The 21357-nt window shown below is 37.5% G+C and overlaps 2 protein-coding genes across 3 annotated transcripts; both read left to right on the plus strand.

Moving 5' to 3' along the window:
- Positions 1-6637: 6637 nt before the first annotated feature.
- On the plus strand, positions 6638-8606 carry LOC145636901 (uncharacterized). The gene is made up of 4 exons (XM_081688437.1): positions 6638-7366; positions 7490-7654; positions 7757-8447; positions 8602-8606. Exons 1-4 carry the CDS (start codon positions 6638-6640, stop codon positions 8604-8606), a joined length of 1590 nt encoding a protein of 529 aa, XP_081544563.1.
- A 49-nt stretch (positions 8607-8655) lies between these two features.
- LOC145636037 (ERAD-associated E3 ubiquitin-protein ligase component HRD3A-like) lies at positions 8656-19661 on the plus strand. Of its 2 annotated transcripts, none has more exons than XM_081687471.1 (6): positions 8656-9218; positions 9684-10175; positions 11723-11938; positions 13136-13459; positions 13588-13830; positions 19239-19661. In XM_081687471.1, exons 1-6 carry the CDS (start codon positions 8679-8681, stop codon positions 19452-19454), a joined length of 2031 nt encoding a protein of 676 aa, XP_081543597.1. In that variant the 5' UTR covers positions 8656-8678; the 3' UTR covers positions 19455-19661. The 2 variants fall into 2 exon arrangements, with proteins under 2 accessions (XP_081543597.1, XP_081543598.1); XM_081687472.1 differs by having other exon boundaries at positions 13595-13830.
- The last annotated feature ends 1696 nt before the right edge of the window (positions 19662-21357 follow it).

Raw genomic sequence — 21357 nt, forward strand, 5'->3', positions numbered from 1 at the left:
TAATATGTGTAAAGTCCTAGGATTTTAAAGGGTCATGGGAATATTTAAGGAGAAAGACCACCTACGACGGGAACACCGTCCTTACAAGCGGCATGTAAAACCAAAAGATAGAAAAATGTTTGATGTGATATATACCTCTAAAAGGAGGGCGAGGAAGGGTAAGGCAATGGATTGAAGGAGTTTGTATCTTCCATCTCCTCCGGCCTTTCCTTACACGGCTTATCGTTGCCTGGAGCACGTTTTCTCCCCCTGCTTCTGAGCCGCCAGCAGCATAGAGTGGACCTTTGCCATTCTTCGACGCTTTTTCAGCGTCCGGCTTCCTCAACAGGCAGCTTTGTTGGATCCAGTCTTTGAGTTTTAACTCTCCTAAGGGACACAAAAACACCCGAAACAAGCCTTATTTAAAAAAAAAAATTATATGACACCTTATTTTCTTAAATACTGTGAAAAATTGTGTTGCATATTAAAAAACGAAGGAAGTACTAGTGAAAGTTAGGTTGGTGAGAAAAAGAAATAATAAAATAATAAAAGTCATTTCCATTTATAGGGGTGTTGGTATTATTACTCTCTTTGTTTTAAATAAGTGTTACACTTACCAAATGCGGCCGTGTATTAATAAGTGTAACACTTCCTTTTTTTTGTAACAAAAAAAGTTATATTTTAATATTAAATCTTCTCCAGGAGAGTGAGGGATAGCTCAAGTGGTTAAAGCTTCCCCTCCCCATTCTAGGTGATCTTGGGATCGATTCTCATCACCTGCCCTTGTAGCTCTCTAAATTCCAAAAAAAAAAAAAAAATCTTCTCCTTTCATGGTCCCTACCAAACCCACTACTACTTATTTATTTATTTTTATTTATTTATTACTCCCTCCGTTTTTAAATACTAACTCATTTCTTCATGCGCGGAGTTTTAGAAGAAATTAGAGAAAGTAATAAAATATGGAGGTAGTGGGGTTGGTAGAAGAATAAATTGTAAAAAACTAAAAGTAGTGGAGAGAATTAAAGGAGAGATAATATGAATTGTTGGATCAACTTGATGTGAGAAATTAATTAAATATTGTTAAACCTTTCTACATAAGGAAATGGAGCAAGTATTTAAAAACAGCCGAAAAATAAAAGTGGAGCAAGTATTAAAAAACGGAAGGAGTATTTACTTTTATTGCCTCTCATATTTATTACTCCCTTCGTTTTTAAATACTTGCTCCATTTCTATTTTTTGCACTAATCATTTGTTATACTTTGTCTAATGTTTATGATTTATACATAAGAAAAAATATAGTCTTGTGGGTACTTGTTGGAATCATCTCAATGAATAGATTATTAATTTTCAATTGTTAGAATTTATACTTATTGATAATTAAAGATATTAGTGATTAAAGTTTAGCATCGGCATGCGTATCAAAGAGAAATGGAGCAAGTATTTAAAAACGGAGGGAGCACTTTTCAACAAAAATATTAACTCCATTATTTTTCTTTATATATTTTTTAATGATCCAACTACCCTTCTAATCTCTTATTTTATTTGAATCATACATACCTAAAATTATATGCCGGTTAAATTGTAACACTTATTAAAATATGAAGTGAGTATGAAATATACGTAAAATGATAGCGTTGCAATTATTACGAAATGAAACAAGTGCTAAACGGAAGTCATAGTTTTGTTTGTTAGCTATCGTGGCAAAAATTGATTGGATATGCCACGCCAAATCGCTATGGTACATAGAACAATGGACATCTAGACTCTTCTTGTGAGAGAAAGTTTTAGTGAGAGGAAATTCTCTCTGTTGGGATTATCTTGTTCGTTTCATCCTAGGTTTCTTTACTCCTTCAAGTTTCTTTGCTTCCCTTTACTAGCTTAGCTTTTCTTCTTAGGTTTCTTGTTCCTACTCTAAGTTCTCAAGATGAATGATTTTATTTTTCCAAATACTTTTGTTTATCCTCATCGTGTTAGAGGTTTTGAGTATCCACCTCCTGTGTTTGAAACTAGCCATTTAAGCTGGGATTTTGTGGTCATAGGCCGCCTTTGGGATACTCGTGAATTTTCAATTAATTTAGTGCAACGCCTAGTCTTTAGGTATTAGTTATTCGTGGTCCAATGGTGGTGTTTCCATATGAACGTGATTTCATTTTCTTTTGCTCGAATGAAGAAGATGTTGTAGACCTTGATAATCAGGGATGGGTTCACCTTAAAGGAAGTTTTATGGTTCTTCAACGGCTTAGAGGACACTCTGTTCCAGAGAACCTTAATCTCCACTAGGCGGACATGTGGGTTACTATGGTAGGTCTTCCTATTCGCTACTCAACTACGACGGTGGCATCGTCAGTACTTGCTCATGTTGGTGATATTACCATGGTTGAAGAGTTGCAAGGTGAGTTTCCTATCCCTCGTCCTCGTGATAAATTATTGGTTGACCTATCACAACCTTTGATTGCAGTTTGTTACTTTCCTACCTATGCAAATCGAGCCACGTGGGTTCGATTTAGATATGAGGGTATCTATAGATTTTGCAAAAAGTGTGGTTTTTTCGGACACGGTCGGACTACGTGTGCAAAAGAACAAGACAAAGTCAGTTTCCACCTTGAGCGTCGCTTTCGTAGACTCCACGAAAGAGGCACACGTGTTCTATTTCGGCCAACGGATGTTCCATTATATTCTAATGCTACTCGTGGTATTAATCCGACCCTAGAAAATTGGACAATAGAGCTATGGTTTGGCATTCATGATGATGACGAACCGTCCGAATATTCAGGGGATTCTCATCCATCTGATAGGGATATTTTTGAAATGGGTAGCTTGGAATCTCCGTCAACAGGGCAACTTCCTCCTCGGTCTTTGCCAGGACTATTTCCATCATCGGCTCCTGGTGTTTTGATGGTGTTTTTCGCAGCGAGCAAGACGAAGTTTGGAAGAGAAACTTGGGGATTAATCGGGCTATCAGGGAAGAGTTTGAAAGTCCGGCAAGGCCACAACAACCTCTGTCTCTGCCTCGCCTGCGCCGCCCCCTCACGTTTTCCCAGACTGCTGATTACAGGGGCACGTGGCATAATAGCTCGCCACTTGTTGACCATGCAAGCCATATATGTTCGGTGCGATGTAATCTTGTTGCACGTGATGGCCCCCTTCTACCTCATTAGGTGTTCAATTGAAATCCATTGGGGTCGGCTATGAATGTGACAGCTGGTGTTGTTGATGATCTTTCGGAACACAATTTATCTTTCTCTAATCCAGATTCGAGTCGGGTTAAAGGACATGTTCATTTTCATGGGTCGGTTTTATTTCCAAGATCAGGGACTGATGTGAATGGGTTTAATTCCAGCCCAATTAGATCTGCTGGGCCACGTGACTCTAATTCAGACCCTTTTAAGTCTAACGATGTCCAAAGCCCTCTCTCAGACTCTAGTTTGGAGGCCCATATCTTTGAAGGCCAATCTGGTTTTGATGCTCCTTATTTTTCATAGGGTATGCCCTCGTCTGTGTTAGCTTCTAACCCTTATGCTTTGGCTCGGAATGCTATCCCTTCGTCTCCAGTGGCACCAGCGGTGGCTGCGCACTTTTCTCCGCCTCCCCTGGGTCCGTTTGGACCTCTGTTTCTAGATCCCTTTGGTGCGGGACCTAGTAATTGGATTGGCTCTGCTTCTGCTTCTCAACGGGAAATTCAGCCACTTCTAATTCCTTCGTCGTCTCCGTCACTTGCATTGTCTTTTCCGACTCATACTTCATCAGAATTCGGTTATATGGCGGACTCTTCGTCGGATGGGTTTGTGTTTCCCATGGATTCTTCGATTCCTGCTGGGGAGAATGAGGCAAATTTGGTTAATTCACCTATTATCATCCAAATTTCGGATGATCCTGTTCCAATGGAGTGTTCTCCTCCTATTTCTATCCATTCCTCTTCTGAATCCTCTTCTGCAGGAAATCAAGCTCAATCAGTTTCAAGTAAGGTGAGAGGGAAGAAACCACTTACTTTGAAATTAAGTAAAAAGGGTGATAAATTCTGGAATTGGGTGAAAGATGCTTGCCCGTGTAAACGTCGTTCTACTTCTCCGGATGTTGTCGTTCCGGGTTCGCAGGCTCCTAATGCGGGGTCCATATGTTTATCATTTCTGAAACCTTTTAAAAAACGCAAATGTACAATAGGTTCTTCAATTTCGGATGACTTTTCTAATGCTTCTGAGGGTGGGGTGACTCCCCGTACTGAGTCACCAAGGGATCCATGAACATAGCGGCTTGGAACTGTAGGGGTCTAGGTATGGCGGACTCCCCTAAAGTTCCTTATGTGGTATCTTAGTCCGCTCTTTGGGTGTTGATATTATGTTTCTTATGGAAACTTTTGTATCTGTAGATATAGCAGTTAAGAAGTTGTCTTCTGTAGGTTTTGATAGTTTTTGTGGGTCGGATGTTATGGGTCTTAGTGAGGGTTTGGTAGTTTTTTGGTTTGCCTCGGTTGTTGTTTTGCCTATCTCGGTTACTCCTCATGTTATATTTTGTAAAGTGGTTATCCCTGGTCAAGCAATAAAATATATTATATTTGTGTATGGGTCGCCTCATATTGCTGCTAGGCAATTAGTTTGGGATGAAATTTCAATTATTTTACAGTCTGTTCCTGATGTTGTACTTATAAGGGATTTTAATCAGGTTGAGTATTTTAGTCACAAAGTAGGTGGTTCGTTTGAAATTCCTGGACGTCATGGTTTCTTAGAATGCAAACTAGATTCTCGTCTAATGGATATTCCTTTTTACGGGCCTCCGCTTACTTGGACTAATGGACAACTGCAAAATCCCACTTTTGAAAGATTGGATAAAGGTTTTGCTACCTCTTCCTGGTTGGATTTACACCTGGACGCTGTGATTTTACATCAGCCAATTTTATTTTCGGACCATGCTGCTATTATTTTAAAGGAGTCTGGGAGTTTAATTACTAGAAAACGTCCTTATAAAATTGAAAATTGGTGTTAGGGACTTTAGGAAATTTCTTCGTTAATTGTTGGTTCTCGGAAGGATTTTAGCCCTGGGTCTCAGATGTTTTCAGTTTCTAGGAAGCTTGGTAAGTTGAAACATAATCTCTTATCCTGGTGTGTAACTCATAAGAAACAATGAGGTATTGATTGGCAAGATCTTTAGTCCTCAGTGCATTCGGATTCTCTTGACTTATCCCGGTTGGAGGATCGTTGTTCGCTTCTTAATTTACGAAAGGATAAGATATCCCATGCTCTGACCTCCTTTCTGTTTTGGAAGCAGAGGTGTAAGGTTCGTTGGGATGCTTTAGGTGAATCTCATTCTCGGCTTTTGTTTAGATCAGTTCAGACACGTCGTCGTAGGAACAAAATCTTGAGTTTAAGGGATGAGAATGATGATTGGATTTCCGACCAGTTAGGGATTGCCAATCTTCTTCAGCAATATTTTTCCCAGATTTACAATTGTCATGATACTTCTTCTTCTCCGGGTTCATGTGCTTGGGAAAGTCTTGATATGCTTTCTTTTTCGGATACAGATCTGCAATATCTTATGACTCCTTTTTCAGCTTCTAAGATTAAGAGTGATATGTTTCATTTTGGTTCTGATAAATTGCCTGGTCTAGATGGCTTCACAGCAGGTTTTTTCAAGTCTCATCGGGCGGTGGTTGGTAAGGAAACTACTGAAGCAATACAATATTTTTTCTCTCATGGTTATTTATCGAAAGAATGGAATCGTACCTTTGTTACTCTGCTTCTGAGATTAAGAGTGCTATGTTTCATTTTGGTTCTAATAAATTGCCTGGTCTAGATGGCTTCACAGCAGGTTTTTTCAAGTCTCATTGGGCGGTGGTTGGTAAGGAAACTACTGAAGCAATACAATATTTTTTCTCTCATGGTTATTTATTGAAAGAATGGAATCGTACCTTGTTACTCTGCTTCCTAAGGTGGATCACCCAGAAACTCCTTCTCAGTTTTGGCCGATTGGTTTGTGCAATGTTATTTATAAATGTATTGCCAAGTGCCTGACGAATCGACTTCGCTGTGTTTTGCCTTCTTTGATCTCAGACACCCAAAATACTTTTGTTCCTGGTCGCTTGTTGGCTGATAATGGTCTACTAGCTCATGAGTTGCTGTCTTATATGTCTTCTTCTTCTTCTAAAGTTTGCTCGGCGGCTTTAAATCTTGATATGAACAAAGCATATGACAGAGTAAATTGGGATTTTCTATGGGAGGTTCTTCACCAGTTTCGTTTTCCTCCTTATTGGATTCATATTCTTCGTCAATGTGTTACTACAGTTTCCTACCAGATTTTGGTTAATGGTTTCCCGTCTCAGCCCTTTCGTCCTAAATGTGGTCTTCGTCAAGGGGATCCTTTGTCTCCTTACCTTTTTTTGTTATGTATGGTGGTGTTTTCGTTGATGCTGCGGCGGGATGAGCAACAAGGGTTTTTTCAAGGTTTGAAGATTTCTAGGCGGGCTCCTTCTGTTTCGCATCTTTTCTTTGCAGGCGATGCGTTACTTTTCTTTCGAGTTTCCCCGTCTGCTTGTGATCACATTCCAGCTGTTACAAATGAGTTTTGTTCAATCTCGAGCCAGATGATTAATTTGTAGAAATCCTTTGTTTGATTTAGTTCTAATACTCCTGCTGATTATCGGGATTATTTGTCCTCTACTCTTACAATGAAGGAGCGGTCGTCTATAGGTGATTATTTAGGTCTGCCGGTGGATTTAGGTCGCAGCAAATGTAAAGCTTTTCAGTTTATGGTTGATAAAGTGGTTCAACATCTTTCTTGCTTTGCTTCGCTTCACCTTTCTCCTGTGGCTAAGCTTGTGGTTATCAATTCGGTTCTTGTGGCTGCTTTTAACCATATTCTTTTAGTGTTTAAGATTCCAGCCACAATATGTGATCGCCTAGATTCCTTGTTTGCACGGTTTTGGTGGAAATCCGGCAAAGATGCAAAGGGAATGGCTTTAGCTTCTTCTGCAGCTCTTCATATTCCCAAAGGGTTAGGAGGTTTGGGAATTCGGCATTTTCGTACCTTTAATTTGGCTTTACTTGCTAAGCAAACTTGGCGGTTAATGAGACAGCCTAAGCTTTTAGCTTCTCGATTTCTTAAGGCCAAGTACCCGACTTTATTGTCTTTGAAACCCTCTCTCTTGAGGGGTCGACCTTCGTGGGGAAGTCGGAGTCTTCTAGAGGGTGGTTTAGTTTTGGAAAAGGGGTTGGTCTGGAAGGTTGGTTCAGGGGAGAGTATCAGTATTTTGGGTGATAATTGGATTCCTCAGATTCAAGTCGTTTTTAAGGATCACATTCCATTGGCCGATCATCCTTCGTTGGTTTCTGAGTTATTACTTCCAAATGCTTATGCGTGGAATTCTTCTCTTGTGCTTTCGCTTTTTTCCCCTCATGTAGCTTCTTTCATTCTAGGCCTTGAGCTTCCTAGGTAGAAGATTGATGATTTTGTCTACTGGAAGTATACCAAGGATGGCGCTTTTACTACCAAGTCGGCTTACTCGTGTGTGATTTCTCAGCATTTCAACTTGGATTCTGCCACTAGTTCTACTACTTGGTGGAAACGCCTTTGGGGTTCTCCCATTCTGCCAAAATGGAAAATGTTGGCTTGGAAGATTGTTCATAATGCACTTCCGATGGCTGGTCTTCTGTCTCTTAAGGGTTTTCCTATTGATCCCACTTGTGTCTTCTGTCACGAGGCCCCTGAGTTGACGGCCCATTTGTTCCGGGATTGTCAGTTTTCTAGGAGACTTTGAGAGGTTCTTCCGTTTACCCCTCCTCCTTAGTCGCTTGACCCTTCGTCTCCGTGGCCTATTTGGTTTACGGAATTAATCTCTTCTCTTATTGGTTCTGGTAATTGGCACTCTTTGGATCGTGTTTTCGGCCTATGTTGGCCTATTTGGTTGACTAGGAATAATGTGCGTTTTCGGTCGGAAGTGGTTTCTCCTCATGTTATTCTTGAGCTGGCCTCTTCTTGGTATGATAGAAGTACGGCGGGGCGTTTGGTTGACTCTTCTATGGCTAGCATTCCTCCCGGGTTCTCTGGGACTCCTCTGGTTTATGCCCTTTGTGGTAATATTAAGAACGATTGTCATATTTCCTTAATGTTTGACGGTGCTTGGGATCGTGAGAATAATAATGCTGGTGTAGGTTGGTGTTTTTGGAATGCTAATTCCTCTTTGATTCATGGTGGTAGAGCTCGTGCTTTTATGGCTTGTTTTGCCTTTCATGCGGAGTTGTTGGCGTGCTTTTTTGCTCTTAAGCATGCTCGTCGACAGGGGTTTTCTAGTGTTTCCCTTTTCACTGATTGCCAAAATGTTTTGAATTTGTTTTCGAGTTCTGGTCCCAAGGATATTGCTGTGGTTTGGCTTTTACAGGATATTGGCGCGGTTCTTGATTCCTTTGTTACTTGTCGTATTAGCAAAGTGGCTAGATCTGCTGTTTCTCCTGCTCATTCTTTGGTTGTTGCGGCGGGGCGTAGGAATTTATTTATTTATTTATTTTTTATGTTTTTTTTATGTTTCGTGCGTTCCCTTTGTCAAAAAAAAAAAAAAAAAAAAAAAAAAAATAAATAAATAATAAAAAAAAAAAAAAAAAAATCGGCATTATTGCAGTACTAGTGACATAACAGGATGAACTCACACATTACAACACTAATCAAAATCAAAGAATTGAAAAACAAATTCAACCACCTGTCGACGGCAAAAAATGCGGCAACGATTCAGGCATCTGATCTTCATTGTGATTTTATCTCTCCTCCCTCTGAGTTACCTTTGCCGGCCTTACGTCCTCGTTCTCACTCAAGATGATCTCAAAGAATCCGTCAACAATCCAACCGAAGAACACCCCAATCTTGACTCAGATCCCGACTCATCCGACTGGGACGAGTTTGGTGGAATTGAACCAAAATCCGAAGACGAGCTCGATTCTGGATCATGGCGATTTATTCTTGAACAAGACGAAGTGGGGAGACATCAAGATGTATCATTGTATTACTCAGGGGTTTCGAAGATGGTGGGTGCTGCAAGTTCGGGTGAATTGAGATTGATGGAGGAAGCTTCATCGGAAATTGAGGCTGCTGCTAAGAGTGGTGATCCTCATGCTAGGTCTGTTCTTGGGTTTTTGTATCATATGGGTATTGGTAGAGAGAGGAATAAAGCTAAGGCGTTTTTGTACCATTATTTTGCTTCTAATGGGGGTAATTTGCAGTCTAAGATGGCTCTTGCTAATTTCTATGCTCGCCAAGATGTAAGGGTTTTTCTTGCTTCTGTGATTTTCGATTTTGCATGTTTTTGACATTGAAGGAATTATTTATTAGTTGCGACAAATGAGTTTTTTATGTCTCACAAATAATATCGTTTGTGGCTACTAATAAGAAACGGAGGTATTATATTGTTTTTATGATGATTTTGAAATTTGGTTGCTTATGTTGCAATGCTTTGTTGTTTCTATTACAAAGAAAATGTTCATAGTTCATTGGGGAAACATGGGTTATAGTTTCGTTTAGAGCAACTACATGCACCATTATAGAATGTCGAATTTTGTGTTTAATTTGGGTAATTTTAAAGGTTTATATGGTGGAATCAATTTTCATGTTTCTGATATTATTGTAATATGTGGTGAGTAACTTGTTTGGAGTTGTTTGCTTGTATATGGTTGAATTTGCATGTTTTTCGTGTTGTCTAGTGATGAATTGTAGTCTCGTTGCTGCAGATGTATGACAAAGCAGCTAAACTATATGGTGAATTAGCTGAAGTGGCGGCGAATAGTTTTTTGATATCTAAGGATTCGCCTGTTGTTGAGTCAGTAAGGATTCATGTTGGAGCCGAGGAAAACAAGGAAGCCTTAAGGAAGTCGCGAGGGGAAGATGATGAAGATTTTCAGATATTGGAATACCAGGCACAAAAGGGTAATGCTGCGGCAATGTACAAGATTGGCATATTCTATTATTTTGGACTCAGGGGATTGCGTCGTGATATTCCCAAGGCATTATCCTGGTTCTTGAAGGCAGCCGAGAAAGGAGAACCCAGGTCCATGGAGCTTCTTGGGGAGATATATGTAAGGGGAAGTGGGGTGGACAGGAATTATACAAAAGCTCTGGAATGGCTCACTCTTGCAGCTAAACAACAGCTTTACTCAGCTTATAATGGCATTGGATATTTGTATGTCAAAGGTTATGGGGTGGAGAAGAAGAATTATACGAAGGTAAGATCTTCTTGCCATGAGCTCTGTGTTGTCATGAACCTACTTTTGGTTTTTAACTTTTGCTGCTAACTGGTTTTTTATCCTGAGCTGTCAGTCCATTTAAATTAATTGCATTTAGTGGCTCAATTGCTTTAGATCAGAGTATAGTGTGGTTGGAAAAGTGCGTACAGTGTCTGTTGAGTTGTAGACAACCCAAATTCACTCATATTAGCTTTATTTATTTATTTATTTATTTTTATTTATTTTTTAATCTTACTAGCTGAGAGTTATCTGTATGTGTCCATAATTGAAGGTCTCTATATAATCCATAGCAGCATGGTTGAATTTTCTTCCACAGCCCCCCAGTATCTTATTTGGATTACATTGAGTACCTTAAAGTGTAGTTAACAGACCTGAGTGCAAAAGAGATCTGCCACTGGGGCATAACATGCATGTTCATGTGTGCACGATAGCTCTAGCTATATATGCTGTCAAGTAGCTTTTATTTTGTGGTTTTTTCAGCTAGCCGTTGAGCAATTGCATTCCCGCAACTACCGTCCAGTAAAGATGGCAATATAGTATGGAACTCTGGATCTGACCCTTATCCGATCTGTTTAAAGAAAAAAATCCGAGCTGAATCCGAAAAATAATAATCCGAATCCGACTCCGTTTTAAAAAATCTGAATCCGACTCTGTTTTAAAAAATCCGACTCCGACTTTGACTCCGACTCCAACTTATCTGACCCGACTCCGACTTTTATATGTACATGTACTTATATATTTTTGATTATTCTATTTATGGATTTATAGGTCTTTGGCATTGATTATATATTTTGTTGCTATTGATAATTGGTTCAAAATAAAATTTAAAGTACGGTCGGAGTTGGAGTCGTATATCGGAGTCAGAGGCAGATTAAAAATCTGACAGCTTGTAGGTTCGGATTCGGATTGGATGCAAAATCCGAATCTGACCATTGCCATCCCTACCGTCTAGCAGTGCTTGACTATTAGACATTTCCAGGCCACTATAAGCTGCCATTATGTGCCTAGATTAATTATAGCCTTATAGGTAACCTAAATCCCCAGAGCCTAGACACCTTATGGTCCTTTCAAGGCCTCTACATTTGAAAGTAGAAACCAAAACTGCTCGGTAACTATTTTGTGCGAAAAGTACTCAAGTAACCATATCAAAGCCCAGAATAACACCAAAAAAAAAAAAAAAAAAAAAAAGAAGAAGAAGAAGAGAGAAAGAAAAAAGAAAGATAGAAAGAAAGAAAGGGAGACAGACTGAGAATTCCCATCCTACTTGGGCTGGGTCATGTGAAAGATGTTTCAGCAATTAGTTTCTGCATTTGGGATTAGGGATTTAAATTATGAAAGCTATATAAATTTTTTGAGCAAGTTTTAATGATCTTAACAATTTATTTTTTTGAAAGTGTAAAAATTTGCCAGGAACCTGCATCTCTTTTCTAATTCTGATGATTTTGCTTAGCGAGTGTTGGTATTTATTTGTTCTGTTTTTATATTAAGAATTTCAGTTGTCTTAGGCAAAGGCTTTCTCTTGACAGGCAAAGGAGTTATTTGAAAAAGCGGCTGATAATGATGACTCTGGTGGCTTCTATAATCTTGGGGTATTGTATCTCAAAGGGATGGGGCTAAAGAAAGATGTGAAGCTGGCTTGCAAATATTTTATAATGGCTTCAAATGCTGGTCAACCAAAGGCTTTTTATCAGTTGGCAAAGATGTTTCATACTGGTGTGGGTCTGAAGAGGAATCTTCAAATGGTAAGCTGATTTAGCTTGCTTTCTTAATTGCTGACATGACATGACTTTTTCAGCTATTCTCTTTGTCACTTTCCATCACACTTCGATCTGTGTTTGGTTCTATTTGAGGGGTGGTATGAGTTTTTGTTATCATGCAAAGTGTCATAAAGGGAGATGGAATCCTTGGCTCTAGAACCCTATTTCTAAATTCAAGGGTTTGGCTTCTTAGTCACTTTCATCCAACCCTTCAGTTCTTCCCATATTTCCTTTTTTTATTTTTATTTTTTTAAATAAACCGCCTCCCTATTCTCTCCTCCTCTCCTGCTTCTACTGACACTCTGTTCTCCCCACTCCAACCACTCCTTCCTGCTGTCTCCAACCACATCACTGCTCAACTTTAGTTACCTTGATTCGTTTACTGGTACTTCACCTTTGTTTTTTTCTCTCTCTCTTTCTCTTGCCCTCCCCCTCAGTCTCTTTACTGCAACCACCTGCTGTGGGCTGTGAGGGCCCCTTGTCTTAGTCCAAGCTAAAGGTGCCTCTGCCAATGTTAAGTGAGCTAGTGAGAGTTGTGAGTGTAGGGTTACAGGTAAGTGGATCTTGTAATTGATCCGTCCATCAAAATACTTGATCACCATTAATTCTGTTAGTGTGATTATGATTCATAAGCTCATGATGTAGATGAATTTTCTCATGAGGTGAAGGTGGCAAGATCTGGTTAATATAGTATTAATTTTTATGCAATTGCAATAGTAACACATTACTCATGGTATGAATAAATGGGAAAATGTGAAATGGTGCAAAATCGAAAAAACACAACACTCTTTATTATAGTGTTAACATATGTTAAGGGTATAATTCCTAACCACACCCCAAAAATGAAATAATTCACAAATGAGCACAATTTTTTGGGACACCCGAAAAATACGGGCATATCTATATAATAAGACATAGGGAGTTTCAAATTTACAGGGGTCCAATTAGTTTCAATGTCTGTCAGAATTTTGATGAAATTGTACTTCAATTAGTATTATTTCCATATGTATTTCTTAGGATAGTAAAGAATATTGACTTCTATGCCTAATTTTGCCTACTAAAACTGTATTGTGTACATGTTGGTTTCTACGATATTCTTTTCTGCGTAATTTTAGGTGCAGGTTGCACTTAAAATAATTTTAACTTACTTTAATTTTAATGTTGGGTTAATTTGATTTTCAGGCCACTGCATTGTACAAGGTAGTTGCTGAACGGGGACCATGGAATTCCTTATCTAGATGGGCATTAGAAGCATACTTGAAAGGTGATGTAGGTAGAGCATTACTCTTGTACTCCAGGATGGCAGAACTGGGTTATGAGGTAGCTCAAAGTAATGCTGCATGGATTCTTGATAAATTTGGGGAACGTAGCATGTGTATTGGAGCATCTGGGCTATGTATAGATGCTGAAAGGCATCAACGTGCACACTCTTTATGGTGGCAGGCTTCTGAGCAGGGTAATGAACATGCGGCGTTGTTGATAGGAGATGCATACTATTATGGTAGGGTATGTATCTCTGAGTAAATCTATTTTTCTGTGCATTGGAAGAGTGAATTTTTAGTTTTAAATTTTGGGAGGTTGTCTATGTTTGAAAATTTTCATTGCTGATCATTGTTATCTTGATTTCTTTTTAGGGTACAGACAGAGATTATGAACGTGCTGCTGAGGCATATATGCATGCAAAATCTCAGTCTAATCCACAGGCAATATTTAATCTTGGGTACATGCATGAGCATGGTCAAGGACTTCCTTATGATCTTCATCTTGCAAAACGCTACTACGATCAAGCTCTTGAGATTGATTCTGCAGCAAAATTACCTGTCACCCTTGCACTTACAAGCCTATGGGTTCGGAAAAATTACGCCAACAGTTTTCTGGTGAGTTTAATCAGTTGCTTGCTTTCACTGAAATTCTATCCACAAGTCATTAATTAAAGGAAAATTTGTAATTATTAAGTCAACCTTTTGGCCGTCCGCTTTTATTACGTCAACCTTTTGATTATTTTTAAACACGTCAACCTTGTACTACTATTAACTTATATTACGTAAAATAGAAAATGACCTGCAAAAACGGGTTAATTGCTTACGTGGAGTATTAGGTGGAGGTAAAAATGCTGATGTAATTTTCCAAAAATGAAAATTATGTGAATAATAAGTCAATCTTTTGATTCTTTGCTTTTATTACGTCATCCTTCTAATTATTTTTTTTAATACGTTAACCTTGTAACATCATTTTTTTTTTACATCTGATTTTTTTTTTTTAAAAAAAAAAAGACGAATGACGTTTTTTTTTTTTTTTTTTTTCTTTATGAACGCATTTGTGTACCTGAACCTAACAAAGAATAATTTTGAGCCTTAATGTGGCACGTATGTGCCTTCTTCAATCCTACCTTGGACCTTTTTTTTTTCTTTTTTTTCATTCAATCTCTTGCTAAGCTTCATTGTATATAATATATTAATAATAATCTAAAACTATGATTTCTCACAAAGCAAGGGTTAGAAGCATTCTCTTAAATACATCTCTTAAGTGTATTACATACTCTAAGTCCATCAAATAACTTAAAATAGTCTAGTACATAGATAAATTCAATAACAGAAGCATCTTGATCAAACTTGACTTGACTGACTAGTCAGAACCCTTCCTGAGCCTCTTCTACCACTTGCCTGCAAATAAAAACCAAAAAAAAGAGAAAAAAAAAAAAAAACAGATATGTCAAATGTAATTAGAACAAACTAGAGCATAGTGTGAAATTGTGAATATCATTAATGAGAAGAAGCTTACATTGGTCATGGGAGTTCCATCTTCTGTAATAAACACACCAACTCCACTTGGAATGACCTGAAAATGAACAAATTACGTTGTTATTAGATGGTGATCTGAACTATAACAGTAACTTACAAATGATGAAGATATCATTCTTGTGTGGAGCCTCGACCTCAACCCCTTCCCTTTCCTTTGCTTTGAAAAGCTTGAGTCTGACCTTCACCTTGTTTAGTTGTAGTTCTTCCCCTTCCAGTTCCTCTCCCCTTTGATCCTTGGCCACCTAAAATCATTCTCCCACCTCTGAGCGGGGTGTGCGGTAGTGGTGAAGTGCTCTGGAGGAGCCTAAGGTGTACATGTGGATGCAACCTGACTCAAAGATGTTATAGTGCTCTTCTTAGGCCTTCCCTTAGCTTTTTTAGGTGCTGGTTCTGTCACCTCACTTCCAATTTGACCGCCATTAGGGCATTTTCTTTTGTTATGCCCCTTGACCTTACACAAACTACAAGTCATCTCCATCCCATGTCTTCTCAAAGTCCCAGGTTTCTTTTTATCCTCAAATGGATCTTTTATCCTGTTTTTTCTTGGCCTTCCTGGTCCCACCTTGATTGCAGGGGGGTCTAACCTCATGTTCACGTTTGGCCAATGCCTCTCCCCAGCACAAGGTGGTATGTTTCCTGCATATGATCTCAAATAATCCTCCCTCGTAAACTAGTGGTCAACATAATCCTCAGGTTGTTTGTGTAAGAAGAAAATACATGCGACAACAAGGTACTCCTGTCATCTCCCACTTTCTACATGTACAAGTCTTAGCTTCTAAGGCTACATTAAGCTGATCTAAGTTATGCCTAACATTGAACAGAGTGTTTGTGGAAGGTATAAGTTGCCTTGGTCTTTTCTTTCTCTAATATAGCTTGAATTCTAGGGCAAAGGGTTGAGGTTTGCTTCTCCATATACTTTCTTTTAGAAACTAATCTTTCCATTAATGCTACCCTTATATCCTCTAACATATAAACCAAATGCTTAGTTCTAGCATTAATTATATATCCATTAAAAGTCTCTGCCATATTATTGGTAATAGCATCAGACCTCATGGTAGTGGATAAGAAAGCTCTACAAAATAACTCTGGTTTGTATGTAGTAAAGGCCTTAGCAGCTTCTTCGTTTGCATCACTCAATTCTTTTAGTGCATCATTATAATCAGCTTCATTGTAGGATTTAGCAACCTTCCAAAATAACAATTTCATCTCATCCCCTTTATATGCTTTGTGCCAATGTGCAAAAATGTGTCTTGCACAATGCCTGTGTTCAGCCTTAGGCAATACAGTGCTAACAACATTCAATATGGCCTTCACATAGAAAATCACAAAATGTAAGTTAAGTAGTGAAACATAGGCATGCTTAAACATGAAATAAATTAAACTAGAGAAAAAAAAAAATTACTTACAATGTGTTCATCAGAAATTATGCAAATTCCAAATTCCAGTGCCATCTCCTAGTTGGAGGCAAGCTTTAAGATGGTTGATAAACCATTCTCATGAAAGATTGTTTTCTCCTTCAACTGCGGCTCAAGCTATGGGAAACATTTGCTCATTTCCTTCCCTACCAACTGCACTTATTATTTGACCACCAAGAAAAGTCTTTAAGAAGGCAACATCCACACAAATGATAGGCCTACACCCATCCTTCCACCCTTTCTTAAGACCCTCGAAACATGTGAAAAATCTCTGGAACACAGGGGGATCAATTTGTTTATTTCCACCACACACAATCTCTAACACAGATCCAGGACTAGCCAACTGCAATGCCTCTCTATACCTCCCAATCTTACTATAATGATCTCTCATGGATCCATGCAACAACTTGTGAGCTGCATATTTAACCTTGTATGCAAAATCTCTAGTCACCAACGCTGCATAAGCTCTCTTTATAATCTCCACTATCTCCTTTGCAGGCCAATGTGGCCTAGCTAAACACCTCTAACAATTGCTTGGCCACCCATGTAGACTTAAGTTGTCTATTCTTTTTCATATCTCTGTTACAGGTATGTTTATCCCTCACAACCCTCAATATGAAACTAGCTTTCTGAGAATGCCAAGAACCATAAAGATAAAATGGACAGTTAGGCACACACTTATAACCTAATTCTTGTCTCCTTTTCGTAGAGCCGATCCTTATAAATAAATTCCTACCATTCACTATAGCAAACTTAGCCACAACCTCTTTTAATGCTTCCCTATTAGGAAACCTTAACCCCACCTTCCACTTAAACCCCTTGAAGTCAGTTTCGGAATTCACTAACATCCCCCTTCTTGATCTTCTTTCAGATGTGTCCTCATTATCATTCTCTGGTGGAGTATGTATGTCATCCTCACTATCAAAGTACTCGGAGTCATTACCTTCACCATCAACTTCACTTGCAACCTCATTCCCTTGATCTTCTTGTTCATTATTTTGTGAACTAAGCTTACATTTAGCTGCCTCCTTCTGGAGTTGCAAAGCAACATCAACTAGTTTAGAGTTCACCACCTTCACTTTATTTACAACACCCCTGTACTCATCATCACTATTATCACTCTCATTATCAAGTATGCCATCAACAAACTGCTCTTCTACTTCCTCTAAACCCCAATAAACCCCTTCATTCTCTTCATCTACATCATAATCATAGAAAACCTCTTCATCACTTCCAACAAAATCTCCATCAGGTTCATAAGGCACATCTGAGTTAGTGCTCTCACTTATATCACTAACTAGAGCATCCCAACCTAATGATTTGGAAAAATTTGAATATGTAGGATTTTGAGCTTCTGATGTGAGACTAGGTTTAGTAGAAGTAGATAAGGGTGGATGTTGTATTTTTTGAGAGCATGTGGAGGGTTGCTTTTGGCATTTATCGACATATGTTTCCACACTATTTTTTTTGTTGGTTTGGAATCTTTTTTGGGGGAAGGTCCTCTTTACAACATCAAGTGGGCCCCTTTTTGGTGTTAATTTTTTTAAAGTTGAGGTAGAAGAAGATGCTTTAGATGGTTGTGTTTTGGGGGGACCGTTTTCTGTATGATTGGAGGCCATATTCAAGTCCACAAATAAATGCACAACATACACATTTACAACCTTGAATTTCACAGCTAACTTTGCCATTTCCACAACTTCGGTATCACTAAAAATTTTCCTTAACCCATCTTCCAATTTCAACCCAGGCATTAAGTATAAAATTTTATCAACATTGTTGTAACCACCACACTTCTTAGCCAAGTCAACCACATTAAAATAACTCATCTCATCAGGATCAAGGTCAAATGTTTTACTATCTCCTCCAAAATACACCAACTGCCCATTATCTATCACTTCTATCACTTTAAACTGACCACCATGCCAAAATCTTAATGTCACAGTATCAAAAAATTGGTCCACCATTTTCACCTAAATTGATATTTATATGATTCAATATTAGATTGATTAAATAAAAATTAACACACAATTAAAATTACTTAGTTGAATTCCCTTTAATTTCACATCACTAATTACAATCACATAGTCATAATCCCTAATTCCCAATTTTCCCCCAATTTTAAAAATCCCTAGATAATTCCCAATTTTTGCAATTTAATTAAGCAATCACCATAAATTCCATCAACTACACCAATTACACATTAAACACACAAATTAGGAGATTTAATTTCGCAAACTAACCTTAAATTTTGTCAATTATGCTCGAAATGTCTTCTACGGCATGCACCACCTGGAATATGGAGTGTGTTTTAATGGAGTTTAAAGATAAAAGATGAATATAAGGTGATTAAAGGAATGAAGGAAAATTAAAGGAAGAATTGAATAGTATTGTGTTTAATGGAGAGTAGTAGTATGATGATGAAAGGAACATGGTGAAAAGGAGGATCGTGAATTTGGAAATTTGAGAGTATAATAGTACTAGGTCTTTTTTTTCATTAAAATTGGAGTATAGTCTTGATGAGTTGGCATTATTAAGTGATAATTTTTAATTTTTTTAGGGGTTAAAATGCCAAGTCAGATTTTCTATCTCATAAGTTCAAAAAATGTGAAGGGTTTAACAGGTAATCAGTAAATAAACGTAATATAAGTTAATAGTAGTACAAGGTTGACGTGTTTAAAAATAATCAAAAGGTTGACGTAATAAAAGCGGATGGCCAAAAGGTTGACTTAATAATTACAAATTTTCCTTAATTAAATGATACATTTAAATTTAATTTTTCAAGATGCAAATGATACATTTGAATTAAATCTGCATATGTGATAAATGTCAAGCTGGTAATGTTCTCCCATCAAAGTTCCTTCAAAATTTTGTAACAGATTTAATAACCAGTGTATTATTATTTATTACAACCTCATAAAATAAACAATGGCCATAAACAATTGTCCCCCTAATTTAGCTCCCTGGTATTGTTCTCCCATTTAAATCTAATCCTTGATTACTTAATCATACCATGTAAGCCCTTGTTATTATAATAGTTGTCAGCAACGCTAATGTAGTAGTTTATTACAGGTGCACACAATTGATTCTCTGCCAGAAGTCTATCCAAAACTTGAAGCATGGGTTGAAAACATCATCATGGAGGAAGGAAATGCAACAATACTTACTCTTTTTGCTTGCCTGCTGGCTGTTCTTTACCTTCGCGAGTGGCAACGGAGACATGCTGTTGTTCCACAGGCTGATGATGCTGCACAGCAGCTGAACGATCAGATCATCCAACCACATTGACCTGCCATGTATGTGTAATTTAGGGCCCAAAGGATTGTATGTCTTAACTGATTCCTTTACCTTTTTTGGGGCACATCCAACTGTTGAAAGTAGCTCTTCTTCTTATTATGTGAAAGGCAAGTCTACTATTGAAGCTATTGTACATCTGAAACTCTACAGCAGCCTTGTTTTTTGAAGAGCAATTGTTAGCCTCTTATGTTAGCTGAATTGAACTTTGGTATTTTTTTGCTCTTAATTGGTAAAGTGAATCTAATTTTATTAACTAAAAAAGACATTATTCTCTCATTACATGTGATAGCGAAAAACTATTGAATCAGTTAGTTAATCCAAATGCAAAACTGAACTTCTTTTTCCAGTGCGTAATATCTGTGGTTCCTCAGTAGGATCTAAACCATTATAATATCTCCATTTCTTCATTACATGCTTATTTGGATTAGAATTAGAAGACTTCATTCTAGACAGCTCAAATGATAGGAGTTGAAGTGTGAGAAATAATCTCAACCACATTATGCAGATTAATACTATTGAATGAGATCTTATAGATCTCCAACTACCGAAATCAGTGCAGTAGGATGGTAATTGAGAGCAAGGTACACGATCTATTTAGATCTTTAGACAGATACATCTTCAATACTCCACCAAATTAAGTCCCATTTCTTGAACATCAGACATGTTTTTCTGTTAAAAGATTGACAAAATAGGTCATTGAAGGAGCACTTGACTGACTAGCAATTACAACACCTGGCATATCATCTGAGGTAATCTTACTGCAAATAAATATTAAAACGGAAATAATAGTATATCACTAATCTCTACTCACTAGCTAATAAAAAATACACAAAATTAAAATCTAATACTTCAAATCAAAACGTTCTTTCTACAATTTTTTTCCCAATCTTGGGAACATTACTACTTACTAGTAGTTTTCATACTAGGAGAATTCTTAGCAGATTTACTGAAATAGTAGGAAAAAATATGAGGGAAAAAAAAAACAATATCAGTCAACAGATGACTGATATCATCCAACACCTGAATAATAACAGCTTGATTTCCTCTACCAACATGATAATATAATTCATAAAAGGATTATATCAGCCTACAGCAGGATGATATACATCATGATATACGAAGTATATCATCTATTGAATAAAAGATGTCATTTATTTATTTTTGAATAAAGGAATAGAAGACATCATTGAAAAATAGTAAGTTTCATTGAAAGTTCAAAACATGCCAAGATTTTGAATTTGATTTTCGTTTTGTAGTAACATTTCTGGCTTCAGAAAGTGCAGATGGTTGAGAAATTAAAAATATATCCTCTATTATAGGGAATATCAAGTCATCCAAACGCTAAAGTATAACCTCTATTACAGGGAACATATATTCACAAAGAATTCAAAAATCCATAAGTGGACAAATGATTTCAGCAAACTCCTAAAACATATCCTCTGTTATAGTGACGATATCTTCAAACCTTAAGTAAGAAAAATGAAAATTTTAAAATAAACTAATCAAATTTCAAGTCCAAAAATCGATAAATTATTTCATCAAACACATAAAACATATGATCTATTACAGTAAATATATCTTTACAACCCAAAATAAATGAAATGTCAAAAATATAAAAAATCAACAATCAAATAAAAAAACTCCATCAAACACATAAAACATATTCCCTCAAAAAAGAAAAAAAAAAAACACATAAAACATACTCCGTATTATCTATTACGATAACGATTGTTACATCAAAAAATCAAAATTTTGACTTTTATTAACCTTTTTCTTGATTTGACCTGATTGCCCAAGTAAATTGGACCTTAGAGTCAGTTATTGGTTTCAAGCTCAACAAACAAGGGTGAATGAAACTAGGCTAATATTATCCAAAAGCCCAAGCGTAGTTTTT

The sequence above is a fragment of the Chenopodium album genome, chromosome 6, assembly GCF_948465745.1.
Source record: "Chenopodium album chromosome 6, dcCheAlbu1.1, whole genome shotgun sequence".
NCBI lineage: Eukaryota > Viridiplantae > Streptophyta > Magnoliopsida > Caryophyllales > Amaranthaceae > Chenopodium > Chenopodium album.

What these genes read in the sequence shown, in the direction of transcription:
- LOC145636901 (XM_081688437.1), top strand. Translation starts at nt 6,638, where the DNA reads ATGAAGGAGCGGTCGTCTATAGGTGATTATTTAGGTCTGCCGGTGGAT. An exon ending in TTTCGCTTTTTTCCCCTCAT is followed by an intron (nt 7,367 to 7,489) that starts GTAGCTTCTTTC and finishes GTGATTTCTCAG; the next exon opens with CATTTCAACTTGGATTCTGC. An exon ending in TTCCTATTGATCCCACTTGT is followed by an intron (nt 7,655 to 7,756) that starts GTCTTCTGTCAC and finishes CCTCCTCCTTAG; the next exon opens with TCGCTTGACCCTTCGTCTCC.
- LOC145636037 (XM_081687471.1), top strand. Translation starts at nt 8,679, where the DNA reads ATGCGGCAACGATTCAGGCATCTGATCTTCATTGTGATTTTATCTCTC. An exon ending in AGAAGAAGAATTATACGAAG is followed by an intron (nt 10,176 to 11,722) that starts GTAAGATCTTCT and finishes TTCTCTTGACAG; the next exon opens with GCAAAGGAGTTATTTGAAAA. An exon ending in ATTACGCCAACAGTTTTCTG is followed by an intron (nt 13,831 to 19,238) that starts GTGAGTTTAATC and finishes AGTTTATTACAG; the next exon opens with GTGCACACAATTGATTCTCT.